Genomic DNA, 17,216 nt, shown 5'->3' with positions numbered 1-17,216 from the left:
TGGTGAAGAGGTCTTGTTCGAACCTGTGCATGAAGATGTTGGCATATCGAGGTGCGAATTTAGTCCCCATGGCTGTTCCGTGTGTCTGGATGAAGAACTGGTTGTTGAAGGTGAAGACATTATGGTCCAGGATTAAACGGATGAGTTGTAAAATTGTATCTGGAGATTGGCAGTTGTCGGCATTGAGTACTGAGGCAGTTGCAGCAATGCCGTAGTTGTGGGGGATGCTGGTGTAGAGTGCCGAGACATCCATTGTGACGAGGAGTGCTCCTGGTTCAACTGCTCCATGTGTGTTGAGTTTCTGTAGGAAGTCCGTAGTGTTGCGACAAAAGCTGGGGGTTCTTTGTACAATGGGTTTCAGGATGCCCTCAACATAGCTGGAGAGGTTCTCGCACAGGGTCCCATTGCCTGATACGACGGGACGGCCGGGTGTGTTTGCCTTGTGTATCTTCGGGAGGCTGTAGAGATCTCCAACGCGGGGGGTACGTGGGATGAGAGCACGGAGGGTGCTCTGAAGATCCGGATCAAAGGTCTTGATCAGTCTGTTGAGTTGACAGGCGTGTTCTTTGGTCAGATCTGCAGGTAACTCAGCACACACGGAGCAGTTGAACCAGGAGCACTCCTCGTCACAATGGATGTCTCGGCACTCTACACCAGCATCCCCCACGACGATGGCATTGCTGCAACTGCCTCAGTACTCAACGCCGACAACTGCCAATCTCCGGATGCAATTTTACAACTCATCCGCTTCATCCTGGACTGCAATGTCTTCACCTTCAACAACCAGTTCTTCATCCAGACACGGAACAGCCATGGAGACCAAATTCGCACCTCAATATGCCAACATCTTCATGCACAGGTTCGAACAAGACCTCTTCACCGCACAGGACCTTCAAGACTTGATTACCTGTAAAGACTCACATTCCAACCATTATTTTGTAAATTGAGTTTGTGTCTTTATATGCCCTGATTGTGAACAGAACTCCCACTTACCTGACGAAGGGGCAGTGCTCCGAAAGCGAGTAGCTTTTGCTTCCAAATAAACCTGTTGGACTTTAACCTGGCGTTGTGAGACTTCTTACTGTGTTTACCCCAGTCCAACGCCGGCATCTCCACAAGATGATTCATCCACAGGGAGAGAAGTAGGGATGTCAGATCACAAACTCAGTTATTTCTTCATTAGTGCCCTCTGCATGAGGGGCCGCTGGGCAGCTTTTGGGGAACCTAGAAGAGTATATCCTGGTTGTGAGTATTCAGAGATTGACAGCTGATCTCACAGTGCCCTAGATGAAGATCAAGTAACTACACAGACTTAAACATAGCTCAATCCCACTGGATTTAGAAGCAAGTTTACAAAGTAAGCAAATAGTGTTTGTACAACTATTATTTACACTGAATATATCATAGAATTCCTTCAGTGCAAAAGGAGGCCATTTGGCCCATCGAGTCAACTCTCCAAGAGTATCTTACCCAAGCCCACCCCCAGCATTTACCATGGCCCATCCACCTAACTTGCGCATCTTTGGAGCACCCAGAGGAACCCTGCTGACACAGGGAGAAGTCGCAAACTCCACACAGACTCCACCCAAGGCCGGAATTGAACCTGTTCCCTGGCTGTGAAGCAGCAGTGCTAACCACCGTGTCACCTTCAACCTTGGGGAGTTCTGTACTCTGAGGTGAGGCAAAAATTTCAAAGACCCTCTTCCAGGGCAAATACTGCACTTACAGCAGAATCAAGCTCTCTTCCACCCAACCCAACAAGGTGGTTCAGTCTGCTCAAATTATGAAAGACAGGTGCTGCACCAACGTGACATTGGGCGCGATTCATCCGAATTGATTCCAAGCGTTCCCACCAGTGGGAAAACCAGCGTGCTCCCCACTGGTGTTAGCAGTGCCTGAGAGGATGGGATTCACCTACCTGAACAATGCAAATAAAGGCATACCGCAGCACAAGCCTGCCAGCCCACCTTCAGAGAGATCAGGGCACTGTTTTTAAATGGACACACTGATCTCAGCGTCCAGAGACAGTCCTCCCATATCCCCACAATGGAAATGGCGACCCTCTACCCCCACTCCCCACAAATGACAAGGGGAGCACCCCCCAACTCCTCAGCACAGAGAAGCATCCTCCCCCCCCCCCCCCCCCCCCACCACTAAAAGAATGGCTGACCTACGCCATGTAGGCACGAGGGTGCCCCCCCGCCCCATTCATAGGCCTCACCAACCCCTCACAAGAAAAGCAGTCCAATATGGGGTCCCTCAGGCTCCCCTTTCAGGTTCCGCCCCTTGGCAGTGCCAACCTTGCACTGGCCTGGCCCCTGACATTGACATCTTGGCAGTGACACCCTGACCTCCGTTGGGGGAGGGGGGGGGGGAGGGAGGAGAAGAGGAGGGGGGGGGGGGGGAGGAGGAAGGAGAAAGAAGAGGGACAAGGAGGCAAGGGTTATGCCCATCTGCCACTGCCAGGCTGCAGAGGGCAGGTCCCTCAAGGGTCCTGGGGGTTGAGTGAGCTTGGGCTAGGGGAAAGGCGTTAGCCTTGGGATTCTCCCCCAGGATGGGAGTTCCGTGGCTAGGCTAGCCCTGGGAAATCTGAAGATAACTCTCGACATGATTTTAGGCAACTTTCTGTTCAACATCCTCATTCTTGTCTGTGTACTCTGAAATCTTTCAAGTGGCTTGGTCACTTTAAAATTCATGCCCCCCAATCACAGTAGCAATCCATTCTGTAGAAGTGATTACCCCTTCTCTCTCACAGATGCTCCAGATGTGAGAAGATCCCTTCGAAGTCCTCAGAATGACAGGGGGGAATCCCTTTTGTAGCCTGGATGAGCAGCAGGTGCAGCCTGGCCACTTTGATGTATTGTGATTGACAACTGAACAGCAGATCAGTCATTTCATTGCTGTTACAAGCTAGTAAGTATCTTTCCCTTTGCACCACAGGTTCTCTCTCAAAAAAAATGCTGTGTTCAAACAATGAGGCTAAGTTTCTGAGCCTTCCGAGAAAGCTCAAAAGCTTTGAAAACCTTTGTTTTCATTCAATTCCACACTCCAGTACCACAGCCTTTGACTGACAGCTTGATGCTTTACCACAACAGGGAAGAACATAAGAAATAGGAGCAGGAGTAGGCCATCTGGCCCTTTGAGCCTGCCCCACCATTCAACAAGATCATGGCTGATCTGAAGCGAATCAGTTCCACTTACCCGCCTGCTCCCCATAACCCCTAATTCCCTTATCGATCAGAAAACTATCTACCCGTGATTTAAACATATTCAACGAGGAAGCCTCCACCACTTCAATGGGCAGAGAATTCCAGAGAATTCCAACTCTTTGTTGCTTTGGAGAAAGGCAGAGGTGTGACTGGTGACAGGATTTTTGGGGTAAGATTTAATTTAAAGTACTTTTTCGCGGGTGTTATTTATTTATTTAATTATTTTTAAATTTTGGCGTGAAACAGGCAGTGGCCGCGGGGTTTACTGGGAAGGGTCTTTTGAGTTTTTTTTAGTGCACGGGAGGTTTAAAAGGCAGGCCCCACTATCTAACGGGCAGCGTTGGGAGAGGGCAGCGGAGTGAGAGGGAGCTGAGTGAGAACTGAGGGGCTTTGGCTCATCGGGCTTAGGCAGAAAGGGCGAGCAGGGGTGAGTTTCTTATTTTTTTATTTATAATTTACTTTTCTCTGTGTACCTTGGAAGAAAGGGTGAAATATGAGTGTTAAGCCAGTGTGTTGCTCGCAGTGCAGTATGTGGGAGGTCCTGGAGGCACCTGGCCTCCCGGACATCCACATCTGTGAGGGGTGTGTCGAGCTGCGGTTCCTGAGGGACCGTGTTAAGGAGCTGGAACTGCAGCTCGAGGATCTTAGGCTGTTAAGGGAGAATGAGGTGGTGATAGACAAGAGCTATCATCAGGTGGTCACACCAGGGCCACGGGAGGAGGCCAAGTGGGTGACAGCCAGGAAGGGTAAAACACGGGTGATTGAGAGCACCCCGGTGGAAGTGCCCCTACACAACAAGTACTCCTGCCTGAGTACTGTTGGGGGGGACAGCCCATCTGGGGGAAGCAGCAGTGGCCGTGTCTCCGGGATGGAGTCCGGCCCTGCAACTCAGAGGGCTAAGGAAAGGAGGAGGAAGGCGGTATTAATCGGGGACTCAACAGTCAGGGGGACGGACAGGCGATTTTGCGGAGGCAGGCGGGAGTCTCGCATGGTGGTCTGCCTCCCTGGGGCTGGGATCCAGGATGTCGCTGGGCGAGTCCCAGAAATCCTGAGGTGGGAGGGAGAGGAGCCGGAGGTAGCGGTACATATTGGTACCGCTGATGTGGGTAAGAAGGGGGAAGGGAACATGAAAAAAGAGTATAGGGAATTAGGGAGACAGCTGAGGAGGAGGAAAGCAAAGGTAGTAATCTCGGGATTGCTGCCTGTGCCACGGGAAGGTGAGGAAAGGAATGGAGTGAGGTGGAGGATGAATGTGTGGCTGAGGGAATGGTGCAGGGGGCAGGGATTCAGGTTCCTGGACCATTGGGACCTCTTTAGGGGCAGGTGTGACCTGTATACTAAAAACGGGTGGCACTTGAATCCCAGGGGGACCAATATCCTGGCAGGAAGGTTGGCTAAGGCTACTGGGGTGAGTTTAAACTAGATAGGTTGGGGGGAGGGGATCAAAGTGACGTGACAGAGTGAGGAAGGTAGCTCGCAAACAGAAGGGTTATAGGCAGTGCAAGAGGGCAGGTGGACTGGGAACAGAGAAGGGGAGAGGTCAGACCATAGGATTGAGAGGTGTCTACTCTAATGCCAGGAGTATAGTGAATAAACAACTAGCTAAAGGAGGAGGGGGCTTGGGAGATGTTAGTAGTGCTTCAACAAACCGGGTCCAGATAAAGGCTGGCATAAAGACACTTTGCCTGAATGCACGAAGCATTCGAAACAAAGTAAATGAGTTGATGGCACAAATCCATACAAATGAATATGATCTAATGTCCATCACAGAAACGTGGTTGCAGGGTGACCGGGACTGGGAACTGAATATACAGGGTTATCAGGCATTGAGGAAGGATAGACAGGTAGAAAAAGGAGGTGGGGTAGCTTTGTTAATAAAGGATAATATCAGGACGGTTGTGAGAGACGACATAGGCTCTAAGGAGCAAAACGTGGAATCGTTGTGGGTGGAGATAAGGAATAGTAGGGGGAGAAAGACACTGGTAGGCGTGGTCTATAGGCCCCCAAATAATAACTTAGAGGTGGGGAGGGCTATAAACAAGCAAATAATGGTTGCGTGCAAAAGTGGAACGGCAATAATCATGGGGGATTTTAACCTACATATTGATTGGTCGACTCAAATTGGACATGGAGGGCTTGAGGTTGAGTTCTTGGAATGCTGTCGGGATTGTTTCATTGAACAGTATGTTACAGAACCTACGAGAGAGCGAGCTATCTTGGATCTGGTTCTGTGCAATGAGACAGGTAGGATTAAGGATCTTCTTGTGAAGGATCCTCTTGGGATGAGTGATCATAATATGGTGGAATTTCTGATACAGATGGAGGGTGAGAAAGTAGGGTCCCAAACCAGTGTCCTCTGCTTGAACAGAGGGGAGTACGATAGGATGAGGGTGGAATTGGCTAATGTAGACTGGGCGAGCAGACTGGTAGGTAGGACAGCTGAGGAACAGTGGAGGATTTTTAAGGAGATTTTTTTAAGTACTCAGCAAAAATATATTCCGGTGATAAAGGAGGACTGTAAGAAAAAGGATAACCGGATGTGGATAACGAAGGAAATAAAGGAGAGTATTAAAATAAAATCAGATGCGTACAGAGTGGCCAAAAATAGTGGAGAATTAGTGGATTGGGAAAGCTTTAAAGAAAAACAAAGAACGACTAAGAAAGCGATTAAGAAAGGAAAGATAGATTATGAAACTAAACTAGCTCAAAATATAAAAAATGATAGTAAAAGTTTTTACAAGTATATAAAAAGGAATAGAGTGGCTAGAGTGAATGTTGGACCCTTGGAAGATGAGAGGGGGGATTTAATAGTGGAAAACGAGGAAATGGCTGAGACTTTAAATAAGTTCTTTGTGTCGGTCTTCACGGTGGAAGACACAAATAGTTTGCCGAATATTAGAGATCGAGAGTTGGTGGGAGGGGAGGTCCTTAATACAATTACTGTTACTAAGGAGGTGGTGCTTGGTAGACTAATAGGACTGAAGGTAGACAAGTCCCCGGGCCCGGATGGAATGCATCCCAGGGTACTGAAAGAAATGGCTGAGGTAATAGCAGATGCGTTAGTAGTAATTTATCAAAATTCGCTGGACTCTGGGGTAGTGCCGGCTGACTGGAAAACAGCTACTGTTACGCCACTGTTTAAAAAAGGAAGTAGACAAAAGGCGGGTAACTACAGGCCGGTTAGCTTAACGTCCGTAGTTGGGAAGATGCTAGAGTCCATTATTAAAGAGGAAATAACAGAGCACCTGAATAAGAATGGTTCGATCAAGCAGACGCAGCATGGATTCATTTAGGGAAAGTCGTGTTTGACGAATCTACTGGACTTTTATGAAGATGTCACTAGTGCGGTTGACAGAGGGGAACCGGTGGATGTGGTGTTTTTAGATTTCCAGAAGGCGTTCAATAAGGTGCCTCACAAAAGGTTGCTGCAGAAGATTGGGGTACACGGAGTTAGGGGTAAGGTGTTGGCGTGGATTGGGGATTGGCTCTCTAACAGGAAGCAGAAAGTTGGGATAAATGGGTGCTTTTCTGGTTGGCAGTTGGTGACCAGTGGCGTGCCGCAGGGGTCGGTGCTGGGGCCTCAATTGTTTACCATTTACGTAGATGATCTGGAGGAGGGGACTGAATGTAGGGCATTCAAGTTTGCTGATGACACGAAGGTGAGTGGGAAAGCGAATTGCGTGGAGGACACGGAAAGTCTGCAGAGAGATTTGGATAGGCTGAGCGAGTGGGCGAGGATCTGGCAGATGGAATATAACGTTAGCAAATGTGAGGTTATCCACTTTGGAAGAAATAATAGTAAATTGGAATATTATTTAAATGGAGAAAAATTACATCGTGCGACTGTGCAGAGGGACCTGGGGGTCCTTGTGCACGAATCGCAAAAACTCAGTCTGCAGGTGCAGCAGGTGATCAAGGCGGCGAATGGAATGTTGGCCTTTATCGCGAGGGGGATAGAATATAAAGGCAGGGAGGTCTTGCTGCAACTGTACAAGGCACTGGTGAGGCCGCAACTGGAGTACTGTGTGCAGTTTTGGTCCCCTTATTTGCGAAAGGATATATTGGCCTTGGAGGGAGTGCAGAGAAGGTTCACCAGGTTGATACCGGAGATGAGGGGTGTAGCTTATGAGGAGAGATTAAACAGATTGGGTCTGTACTCGTTGGAGTTTAGAAGGATGAGGGGTGATCTTATAGAGACATATAAGATAATGAAGGGGCTGGATAGGGTAGAGGTGGAGAGATTCTTTCCACTTAGAAGGGAAACCAGAACTAGAGGGCACAGCCTCAAAATAAGGGGGGGCCGGTTCAGAACAGAGTTGAGGGGGAACTTCTTCTCTCAGAGGGTAGTGAATCTCTGGAGCTTTCAGTTCCTCTTTTCTAAACAATGTTTATAAACATAATTTCTCTGGCTATTTGGACCCAACAAGGATGTTTCTAAACATTGCCATTAGAAAGGAGCAACCGAAAGCTCTCCCCTGCTGTTTTAAAGCATCAAGCTGTCAATCAAAGGCTAGTTAAAGGTATTGGAGTGAGAAATTGAATGAAAACAAAGCTTTCCAAAGGGATTCAAAGCTTTTAAAGGGTTTTCAGCTTTTTAGGAAGACTCAGAATGTCTAAACGGAGTGAGCACCTGTGGTGAAAAGGGAAAGATACCTGCTCGCTTGAAACAACAATGAAGTGTGTGGTCTGCTGTTCAGCTGTCTATCCGAGTAGATCAAAGTGGCCAGACTGCACCTGCTGCTCATTCAGGGTACAAAATGAAAATCTCCCTTTCCAAAACTGACATTCCCTGTCAGTCTGAGCACTTCAAAAGGATCTTTTCACATCTTGGGCATCTGAAAGAGAAAGAGCAATCCCTTCCGCACAATGGAGTGCTGTCTTGATTTTGAAAGCTTCTAAGTGCCCAGGGGGCATGGATAGTAAAGTGACCAGGGCACCTCAAAGGTTTCACAGCATACAGACAAGGATGAAGATTCTGAACAGACAGCTGCCTGAAATTACCATGTCAAGCGTGATTGTCAGGTTTTCCAGGGCTAGAAGGGGCAGCCCAGCCTTGGGATCTCCACCCCAAGGAAGAACCCAAGGTCAGCTTTCGACATTTATCCACCTTTAAGAAGTTTTTTAAAAAAAAGTAATGTTCTCTGCAGCCATCACAGCTTTGGGTTTTTTTTTTGTTGCTGCCAGGCTTCCTGGAGAAGTCCTTTATTGCTGCTTCAATGGGGTTTTGTTTATTTTTACTGTGGGCCTCAGGTACTTTTTGGAATTTGTTTTATGACCCTGCATTGTTAGGAGGAAGACTGGCCGACAGGTCAGGTGACAGGAGCTCTTTCGGTTTCAATTCTGAGTTGCTGTTTTAGTTTAGAAGGGGGTGACCATCAGACTGGAAAGTAGTGTTTCTCCCTCGCTTTATCTGGTTTTGGAAATTCTGCTGTTAGCTGGAAGCAAGGTTCCTGGCCTTCCTGGAGAAGAGAATCTGCAGTTGGAAGTTGGCTTGACCAAAATCTCTCTCCCTGGTGTTTTGGGAAGCTGTCCTGACTCCAAGCTTGCCTGTGTGTGCCTCAAGAGAACTGCAGCGTTCAACCAAAGGATTAAATTCCAGTATCACGCGAGCACTAGTCTTTGCTGTGTTAAACCTGCAGAAAAGGTTTTTGTTTATGGGATGTTTGTTTGTTTGATTGGGACATTTCCTATATCCTCTTGTTTGTAAAAGTTATTGCTAATTTTCTTTCCATACATGTTAACAATATACTTAAATAAACTTTGTTTGATAAAAGCTCCCTAGTGGGTCAGTTGAATCATACCCGAAGTGAAATATCTCATGTTCACCCTAGCTAAATTCAAATAGCAAAACTCATGATTCAGGTGGACTTCAAGAAACACTTTGGAGTTTCTAACCTGAATTATAACAAGCTCCTTGCCCCCAGCCAGCACTCTCCCAACCCAGAAGACCCTTGGGGGACCTTTCCACTTCAGTCCGGCACTCTTTACCCCCACCCCCCGAATCCAAGGCGTCAGGGTCCCTGCATTTCATGAGCAGCAACAAAGCCCGCCAGGCAGACCTCCCTCTGGGGAGTCAGGTGCATGGCCGGAGGCCCCTGAATCGGGCTTTTCGTCCACTTATTACATTACAATGAACAGTTTTGTATAATGAACAGGATCCCGACCAATCTGGGCAGGAACCTGGTCGGGGGCAGCACAGCGTGCTGGGTGAATCACAACAGGTTTAATGCCCGTCGAAAATCCTGTTTTAGCCCTAATACTTGATTCAATAAGTGGCCAGGATTCCTGTTAGCAGCTGGTGGGCCTGGTGAATCCCCCCACTATTTCTCAGTGTTAAATTAGAAGCAATTTTTACCATGAGCTCACATCCATTAAAACATCACTTGACAGTCAAAATTCATTTCTCATTTCATATTCAATGAACAGGACAGCACGGTGGCACAGTGGTTAGCATTGCTGGCTCACAGCGCCAGGGACCCAGCTTCGATTCCCAGCCTTGGGTCACTGTCTGTGTGGAGTTTGCGGGTGAAACTACAACTAGGGGGTATGGCCTCAAAATAAGGGGGAGCAGATTTAGGAATACTTGGGCGGCTCGGTGGCACAGTGGTTAGCACTGCTGCCTCACAGCGCCAGGGACCCGGGTTCGATTCCTGGCGTGGGTCACTGTCTGTGTGGAGTTTGCACGTTCTCCCCATGTCTGCGTGGGTTTCCTCTCGGTGCTCCGGTTTCCTCCCACAGTCCGAAAGATGTGCTGGTTAGGTGCATTGGCCATGCTAAATTCCTCAGTGTACCCGAACAGGTGCCAGAGTGTGGCGACTAGGGGATTTTCACAGTAACTTCATTGCAGTGTTAATGTAAGCCTACTCGTGACACCAATAAATAAACTTTAAACTTCACTTGAAGTGCTGATTAAGTGTCAACTTTCTAATCAAAGACTGGATAATTAACACATTAGAGTAAACTTTCCTGAGAAACATAAGAACATAAGAACTAGGAGCAGGAGTAGGCCATCTGGCCCCTCGAGCCTGCTCCGCCATTCAATAAGATCATGGCTGATCTTTTCATGGACTCAGCTCCACTTACTCACCTGCTCTCCATAACCCTCAACTCCTTTACTGTTCAAAAATTTATCTATCCTTGCCTTAAAAACATTCAATGAGGTAGCCTCAACTGCTTCACTGGGCAGAGAATTCCACAGATTCACAACCCTTTCTGTGAAGAAGTTCCTCCTCAACGCAGTCCTAAATCTGCTCCCCCTTATTTTGAGGCCATACCCCCTAGTTGTAGTTTCACCCGCCAGTGGAAACAACTTCCCTGCTTCTATCTTATCTATTCCCTTCATAATCTTATATATTTCTAAGGTACCCCTCTTTCGGCACATGCCCCCAGATGTTAGTAGCAGGGCTGGGTTTGCTGCTGTTGTTTTCTAGGTCGATGCTGAGTGGTCTGTCTGGTTTCATTTCTTTTATTACACTTTGTAGCAGTTTGATCCAACTGAGTGGTATGCAGGCCAGAGCCCTTCCCTGAAGGACATGAGTTGGGTTTTTATGACAATGTTTTATAGTTACTGTAACTTGTAATTGCAGAGTTATTAATGGTATTCAAATTCCACCTGCTACTACCTTAGGCTTTGAACCCATGCCCCCAGAGCATTAGCCTGGGCCTCTCGATTATTAGCCCAGCAGCATTACCACTACACCAACACTTTTCCCTCCCCTTTTCCAAAGGGATTTCCAAAAGATAGTTCAGCTTAAATTTCAGAGAACAAGGTTGCCTGGAAAATGCTTCGGTAAGAGGCGATTCAGGGCAGTGCTGTTGCCATGCCTCACTGTCAAAGGTTCAAATGAACAAAAACTCTATTTGCAGACAAAAGGTAAAGTGCCAGAAAAACTTTGCATGATTTTCTTCAATGTCTTTCTTGTTCATGAGAATTTGAATACTTGCAAATTACAAATGCCACAGGAAAAAGATAAAAAGTCATTAGTATGTGTTTTACACAGATATATTACCCTAACATCTTCTAAACAGTTTGCATTCAACTTACATATTGCAAAGGAAGGCTAATTGTAGTAAATGGTGATATACAAGAACAACAGGATCACTTCTGCACCAGGCACAGAGTTTAAACCACTAACCTGTGCACCCCTCGTTAGCACATGGTAGAACAGGATACCGAACAACCGTGCCAATTCACTTGTCCTTCCGATTAAATCCAGTTGTTCCAGCAACTGTAGATTTCCACGTACACGACAAATATAATGGTCAACCATTTTCCACCTGCAATCATGAAATGAACTCCTAAACGTTGGAAGCACCAAAACACTCCAGAGGTTAATGGGTTTATTATGGAATTCTGCCTACAAAGGAATTCTCGGTTGTGTCTTATTCAAAGTCATGAACATTCTTCTAAATTCATTTGCGCTCAGCGCAGAAACGTAGGCCGGCACAGTGGTTAGCACTGCTGCCTCTCAGCGCCAGGGACCCGGATTCGATTCCCAGCTTGGGGTCACTGTGTGTGCGGAGTCTGCACGTTCTCCCCATGTCTGCGTGAGTTTCCTCTGGGTGCTCCAGTTTCCTCCCACAGTCCAAAGATGTGTGGGTTAGGTGCACTGGCCATGCTAAATTGCCCCTCAATGTCAGGGGATTAACAGGGTAAATATGTGGGGTTGCAGGAATAGGGTCTGGGTGGGATTGTGATCCGTGCAGACTGGATGGGCCAAATGGCCTCCTTCTGCACTGTAGGGATTCCATAGGCCATGATTCTCCCAGCCCACTGCGCTGCCAGGAGAATCGCGTGTCAGCCGACTCGCAAGTTTCCTGCGAGAGTTCGCGCTGCGTTTGCGTCTCCTGAGGCAGATTTCCAGCAGTGTCTGAGCCGTGCTGGAAACCGGCTGGGAGACGGGGTCAGCATTTACATCATATTTAGCATACTATTCAAATACTATTCGCGGACCCGGGACTGAATTTTCTGGGCCCTCTAGCACCTCCCATCACACCAGATTGTTTCATAGACTCACAGAAACCCTACAGTGCAGAAAGAGGCCATTTGGCCCATCGAGTCTGCACCGACCACAATCCCACCCAGGCCCTACCCTCTTATCCCTACATATGGACCTGCTAATCCCTCTAACCTACACATCTCAGGACTCTAAGGAGCAAATTTTAGCATGGCCAATCAACCTAACCCGCACATCTTTGGAGTGTGGGAGGAAACCGGGGCACCCGGAGGAAACCCATGCAGACACGAGGAGAATGTGCAAACTCCACACAGACAGGAGTCGAACCCAGGTCCCTGGAGCTGTGAAGCAGCAGCACTAACCACTGTGCTACCGTGCTGCTCACTCCATCCGTTTCACTCCAGCGGGTATTGCTATAGCTCCCCACTAATGGGGAGCGGACGGCCCGGCCCTACTGGAGTCAAGAGGGCGGGCAATCGGGGGCCCCTTGGGGGTCGGACGATTGGGGGGGGGGGGGGGGGGGGGGGGGTGTCCCCTGGGCATGGGCACCCTGGGAGTGCCAGCCTATGCAGCCTAGCACTACCAAGGTGGCAGGGCCTGATGGAGGGGTGGTCGATCTGGGGGGAGGGGAAGAGAAAGAGAGGGGGTCCTGCTACCACTGGGATTGATGGGGGCAGGTGGGAGGCCACCAATCAGGGTGGGGGGGACTGGCACTGCAGGGTGCTGGAGATCAGGATGGTCCTGCACTGGGTTGAGGTTGGCCCGAATGGTTTTGGGGGGGGGGGGGCTGTTGGTGATAGGGTTGGTGGGGGCGGGGGGGCTGTTGGTGATAGGGTTGGTGGGGGCGGGGGGGCTGTTGGTGATAGGGTTGGTGGGGTGGGGGGGGGGCAGCACTACAGGGTTCGCTGGTTGGCCAGCAAACAGGAGGCTGATAGTTCGGGGCCACTGCACATGCTCAGAGGCCTGCTGGTTTTGGCCTTTCGGGTGGGAATAGGCCCCGCCCCCTGAAATCTAACGACATTCACGCTGGTGGCCTCTGCATTTCACAGAGTGTGGGGGGATTCTAGTGTGAACTCCCACTGAAAAAAACAGCGTGAATTACTCCAGTTTTCCCACGAATTCAACACTTCAGAATCTTTTGGCAGAATTCCAGCCATACTTTGTCATTTACGGAAGTGAATAAATCCACCCTCATTCTTTTTGGTTTATGATGGTTAAGGATGTAAACACTAAAATACGATAGAGTCTCAATTTTAAGTCAGAGTGTGTACATTCAGAAACATCAGTCACTGAACGTGTACGGGTGTCCATCAACTCCGCCGATCAAACATTTGGAGAAGCAAAAGGAGGGTGTGCCCAAGTTTAATTTAATTAACTATTTTTACTTTGTATTGCAGGTCTGCTACTCCTGGTTCTTGGTGTGGTTGCTTTATTGCTTCATTTAACATTAGCTAGATTGAGTAACTTAATATGAATCAAAGAGTTGTAAACTGGAATCTAAAAATAATCCAGATCTAAGCTTTCTAGTTAACTATTAAAATATAGCTGCAGGACAAACATTTACCTGTACAGATCGGTCTTATTATCAAACCAGTCAGACAGGACACGGAAGGAAAAGAGTGGAAATCGCTGATGAAGAACGTGAAAGACTACGTTCTCAAAAGAGTAATTGTTGAGAGCAACCTGTCGGGGGGAAAAAAAACAATACTGTACAAAAATCACTGCATTTTGTACACATTTCTAGACATTGTACAGTTACCTGGGCATACAAAATAGGAGAAGTAGGCCATTCAGCCCTTCGAGCCTACTCTGCCATTCCATAAGGTCATAGCTGATCGGTTTGTGTTTTGAATTCTACATTCTCATCAACCCCGATAACCTTGCCGATCTACCTCTGCCTGAAAAAATATTCAGTGACCCCGCTTCAAAAACCTTCTGAGGCAAAGAGCTGCAAAATCGCAACCACTCAGAAAAAAATTCTCTTCATCAGTACTCCTTAGTCCTGGACTCTCCCATGAGAGGAAACATCCTTTCAATGTCCACCTCGCCAATACCATTCAGGATCTTATCTACTTCAATAAAGTCTGCCCTCAACTCTTCTAAACTCCAATGGAAACAAGGTCAGCATTTCCCACCTACCCTCATAAGACAACCCGCTCATTAGAGGTATCAGTCTACTAAACCTCCTCTGAACCGCCTCCAAGACATTTATATCCTTCCTTAAATATGGAGACGAAAACTGCACACAGTATTCATGATGTGGTCTCACCAATTCCCTGCATAACATGAAGGTAATCAAGAGCATGCCAGTGAAGGTATCACACAATAATGTTCAGGTTGAAATTTGCTCCGTTGAGATAGGTTTGGGAACAAAAAGACGAAATATCTACTAAATGTCTATCATGGTTCAGACAGGGAAGATATCGGACAGCTGTCAGTTACTGGAACGGATTAGAAGATGTAAATTTTACATTGCATACTGGCCATCTTTAGAGGAACAATGTAATTATGGCAATTAAAGCATGGTATTGCAAATGTGTAACAATGATTGAATCATATTGAGACCAATGCTTTCCCCATGAACTGTATTCAGTTGCAAAATGTACTAAACAGCTCCCATTCCATTCAGCTTCCAAAGTCTTTTATTGTAACTGGCAATGAGTTTGCTGGGTGGCATTTCTTTTAAGCAATTGAAGATTTAGCTGTAATGCCAACCAGTGTTTGGTTGGACATTTAATCTCTTAAAATGCTTCTGCAGGATGTTTCAAAATAAACCGCAGTGTGGGTCAAAATGTAAAAAATTGTTTATTCATTACAAACTGCTACTCACTTGAGTTAATTAATTAAACCTCATGTTTTGTTTTTAATTATGGCCAGAGTTCCTATGGTAAGAGAGAGAAAGCTTGTAAACAAACCCAACGATTTCCCTTCGATCTGTCCAAGTTGTCCGTTTAGAAACTAAGGACAACGGAAGTAAATTTACATAACACAAAGGACAAGAAACCCAGAACAGATCTCTGCTCAACACCACTAATCAATGTTCCCCCGACAGTTTTGGCCTGTGCTGCAAATTATTTCAAAATGTCCTACAAATGTGTTCTAAAGGGATGCGTAACCAAGCATCTGCCATCATTTCAGCTGAAATTTCAAAGACGGTTCTATTAGAAGCTATAGAATCCAATTAAAATGCTCAGGAAGTTGCAACAAAGACTTTGGAACCAAAAGGAAAAGGAGATTATTTAGAACACTTTGCTGCACAGCACAGCTTAGGAAAGACATTTGCCTGAAAAGATAATTTGTTCAAGTTTACATGTAGAGATTAAACCTGTCTCATTCCCCCAACAAAAGGACAACTGTTCTTTCAGAACCACTTTTGCACTATAGGAATGCAGCTGTTTGCAGATGTATGGATACCTTCCTTTGACTGAATTGTGGTGTAGGCAAAACATAGGAACCAGTTGCTTGCGATTTTTTGTCAGTGTAAAGAAGCCAACGTAGGATTGTTTAACTCTTTGGAAATCTGTATAAAAGTGGAGCCCAGCACATAGACATTGATTCCCCAGTACAAATGTGAGAGTGGCATACGGATAAATTCTTTTGGAGCTGTACGTTGTAAACTTGAGCACATGGTTTTCTGGTGATCATGGATATCATTTATTGCAAGATTATTTTACTGTGTATTGTTGTCACATAATGCACAGGACACCACTTCAAGTAAACTCAGATAACATGATAACAGGGCACTCAACCCAAAATGGGCGGCACGGTAGTTAGCACTGCTGCCTCACAGCACCAGGGACCTGGGTTCGATTCCCGACTTGGTTCACTGTGTGTGGAGTTTGCACCTTCTCCCAGTGTGTGTGGGTTTCCTCCAGGTGTTCCGGTTTCATCCCACGCTCCAAAGATGTGCAGGTTAGGTGGATTGACCATGCTAAATTGCCCCTTAGTGTCAGGGGGACTAGCTAGGGTAAATGCATGGGGCTATGGGGATAGGGCCCAGGTGGGAATTTGGTAGGTGCAGACTCGATGGCTGAATGGCCTCCTTCTGCACTGTAGGATTCTATGAATCATGACCAGTGTTTGCCCTATAAACAAACAAACAGATTTAATAATTTACCCATTTCAACATCCCTTCAATTCCTTTCATTCAACTAAGCTTGATAAAGTTGATATAGTTTCTACCTCAGCTAATGCAAAGTTACCCAGTTTCTGCCACTTATACGTTACAAAGATGAGCAGTTACCTCGCTCCTCATCATTCTCCATACGTTGAGAATGATCCGTCCCACAACATTTATCTCGGACATGGCAGTGGCACCATATTCATCTCTCTCTGGAGCAAACCGATTCTCTTTATTATCATCTAATAAAACAAAAAGTGTTAGAATTCCATAACGTACTTGTGCCAAGTTATTTTTGGAACCTCTTTGTACTAGTCTTAAAATAATGTTTGCTTTGTATTCTGCACCTGGTGCAGAAGGTGAAGTCGCATGGGATCAGAGGTGAGCTGGCAAGGTGGATACAAAACTGGCTCGGTCAAAGAAGACAGAGGGTAGCAGTGGAAGGGTGCGTTTCTGAATGGAGGGTCATGACAAGTGGTGTTCCTCAGGGATCAGTGCTGGGACCTTAATATATAAATGGTTTGGAGGAAAATGTAACTGGATTGATTAGTAAGTTTGCGGACGACACAAAGGTTGGTGGATTTACGGATAGCGATGAGGACCATCAGAGGATACAGCAGGATATAGATCAGTTGGAGACTTGGGTGGAGAGATGGCAGATGGAGTTTAATCCGGACAAATGTGAGGTAATGCATTTTGGAAGGTCTAATACAGAGAGGAAATATACAGTAAATGGCAGAACCCTTAACAGTATTGATAGACAAAAGGGATCTGGGTGTACAGGTATACAGGTCACTGAAATGGCAGTACAGGTGGAGAAGGTAGTCAAGAAGGAAATGGCATGCCTGCCTTCATCGGCCGGGGCATGGAGTTTAAAAATTGGCAAGTCATGTTGCAGCTTTACAGAACCTAAGTTAGGCCGCACTTGGA

At 46.9% G+C, this 17,216-nt stretch overlaps 1 protein-coding gene across 3 annotated transcripts in view; it reads right to left on the bottom strand.

The window, feature by feature from the left end:
* Positions 1–17,216, bottom strand: part of rev3l (REV3 like, DNA directed polymerase zeta catalytic subunit) — a 190,088-nt gene that overhangs the window by 32,718 nt on the left and 140,154 nt on the right. For all 3 annotated transcript variants that reach the window (XM_078212338.1, XM_078212339.1, XM_078212340.1), the window contains 3 exons: positions 16,410–16,528; positions 13,731–13,849; positions 11,345–11,486 (listed from right to left, as the gene is read on the bottom strand). In XM_078212338.1, the coding sequence (XP_078068464.1) occupies positions 11,345–11,486; positions 13,731–13,849; positions 16,410–16,528 (380 nt within the window). The remainder of the gene's footprint in view (positions 1–11,344; positions 11,487–13,730; positions 13,850–16,409; positions 16,529–17,216) is intronic.

This window comes from Mustelus asterias, chromosome 5 (assembly GCF_964213995.1).
Source record: "Mustelus asterias chromosome 5, sMusAst1.hap1.1, whole genome shotgun sequence".
NCBI classification, from domain to species: Eukaryota; Metazoa; Chordata; class Chondrichthyes; order Carcharhiniformes; family Triakidae; genus Mustelus; species Mustelus asterias.
Note: the sequence above shows the minus strand (reverse complement) of the source record. Positions and strands in the feature narration are given on the sequence as shown.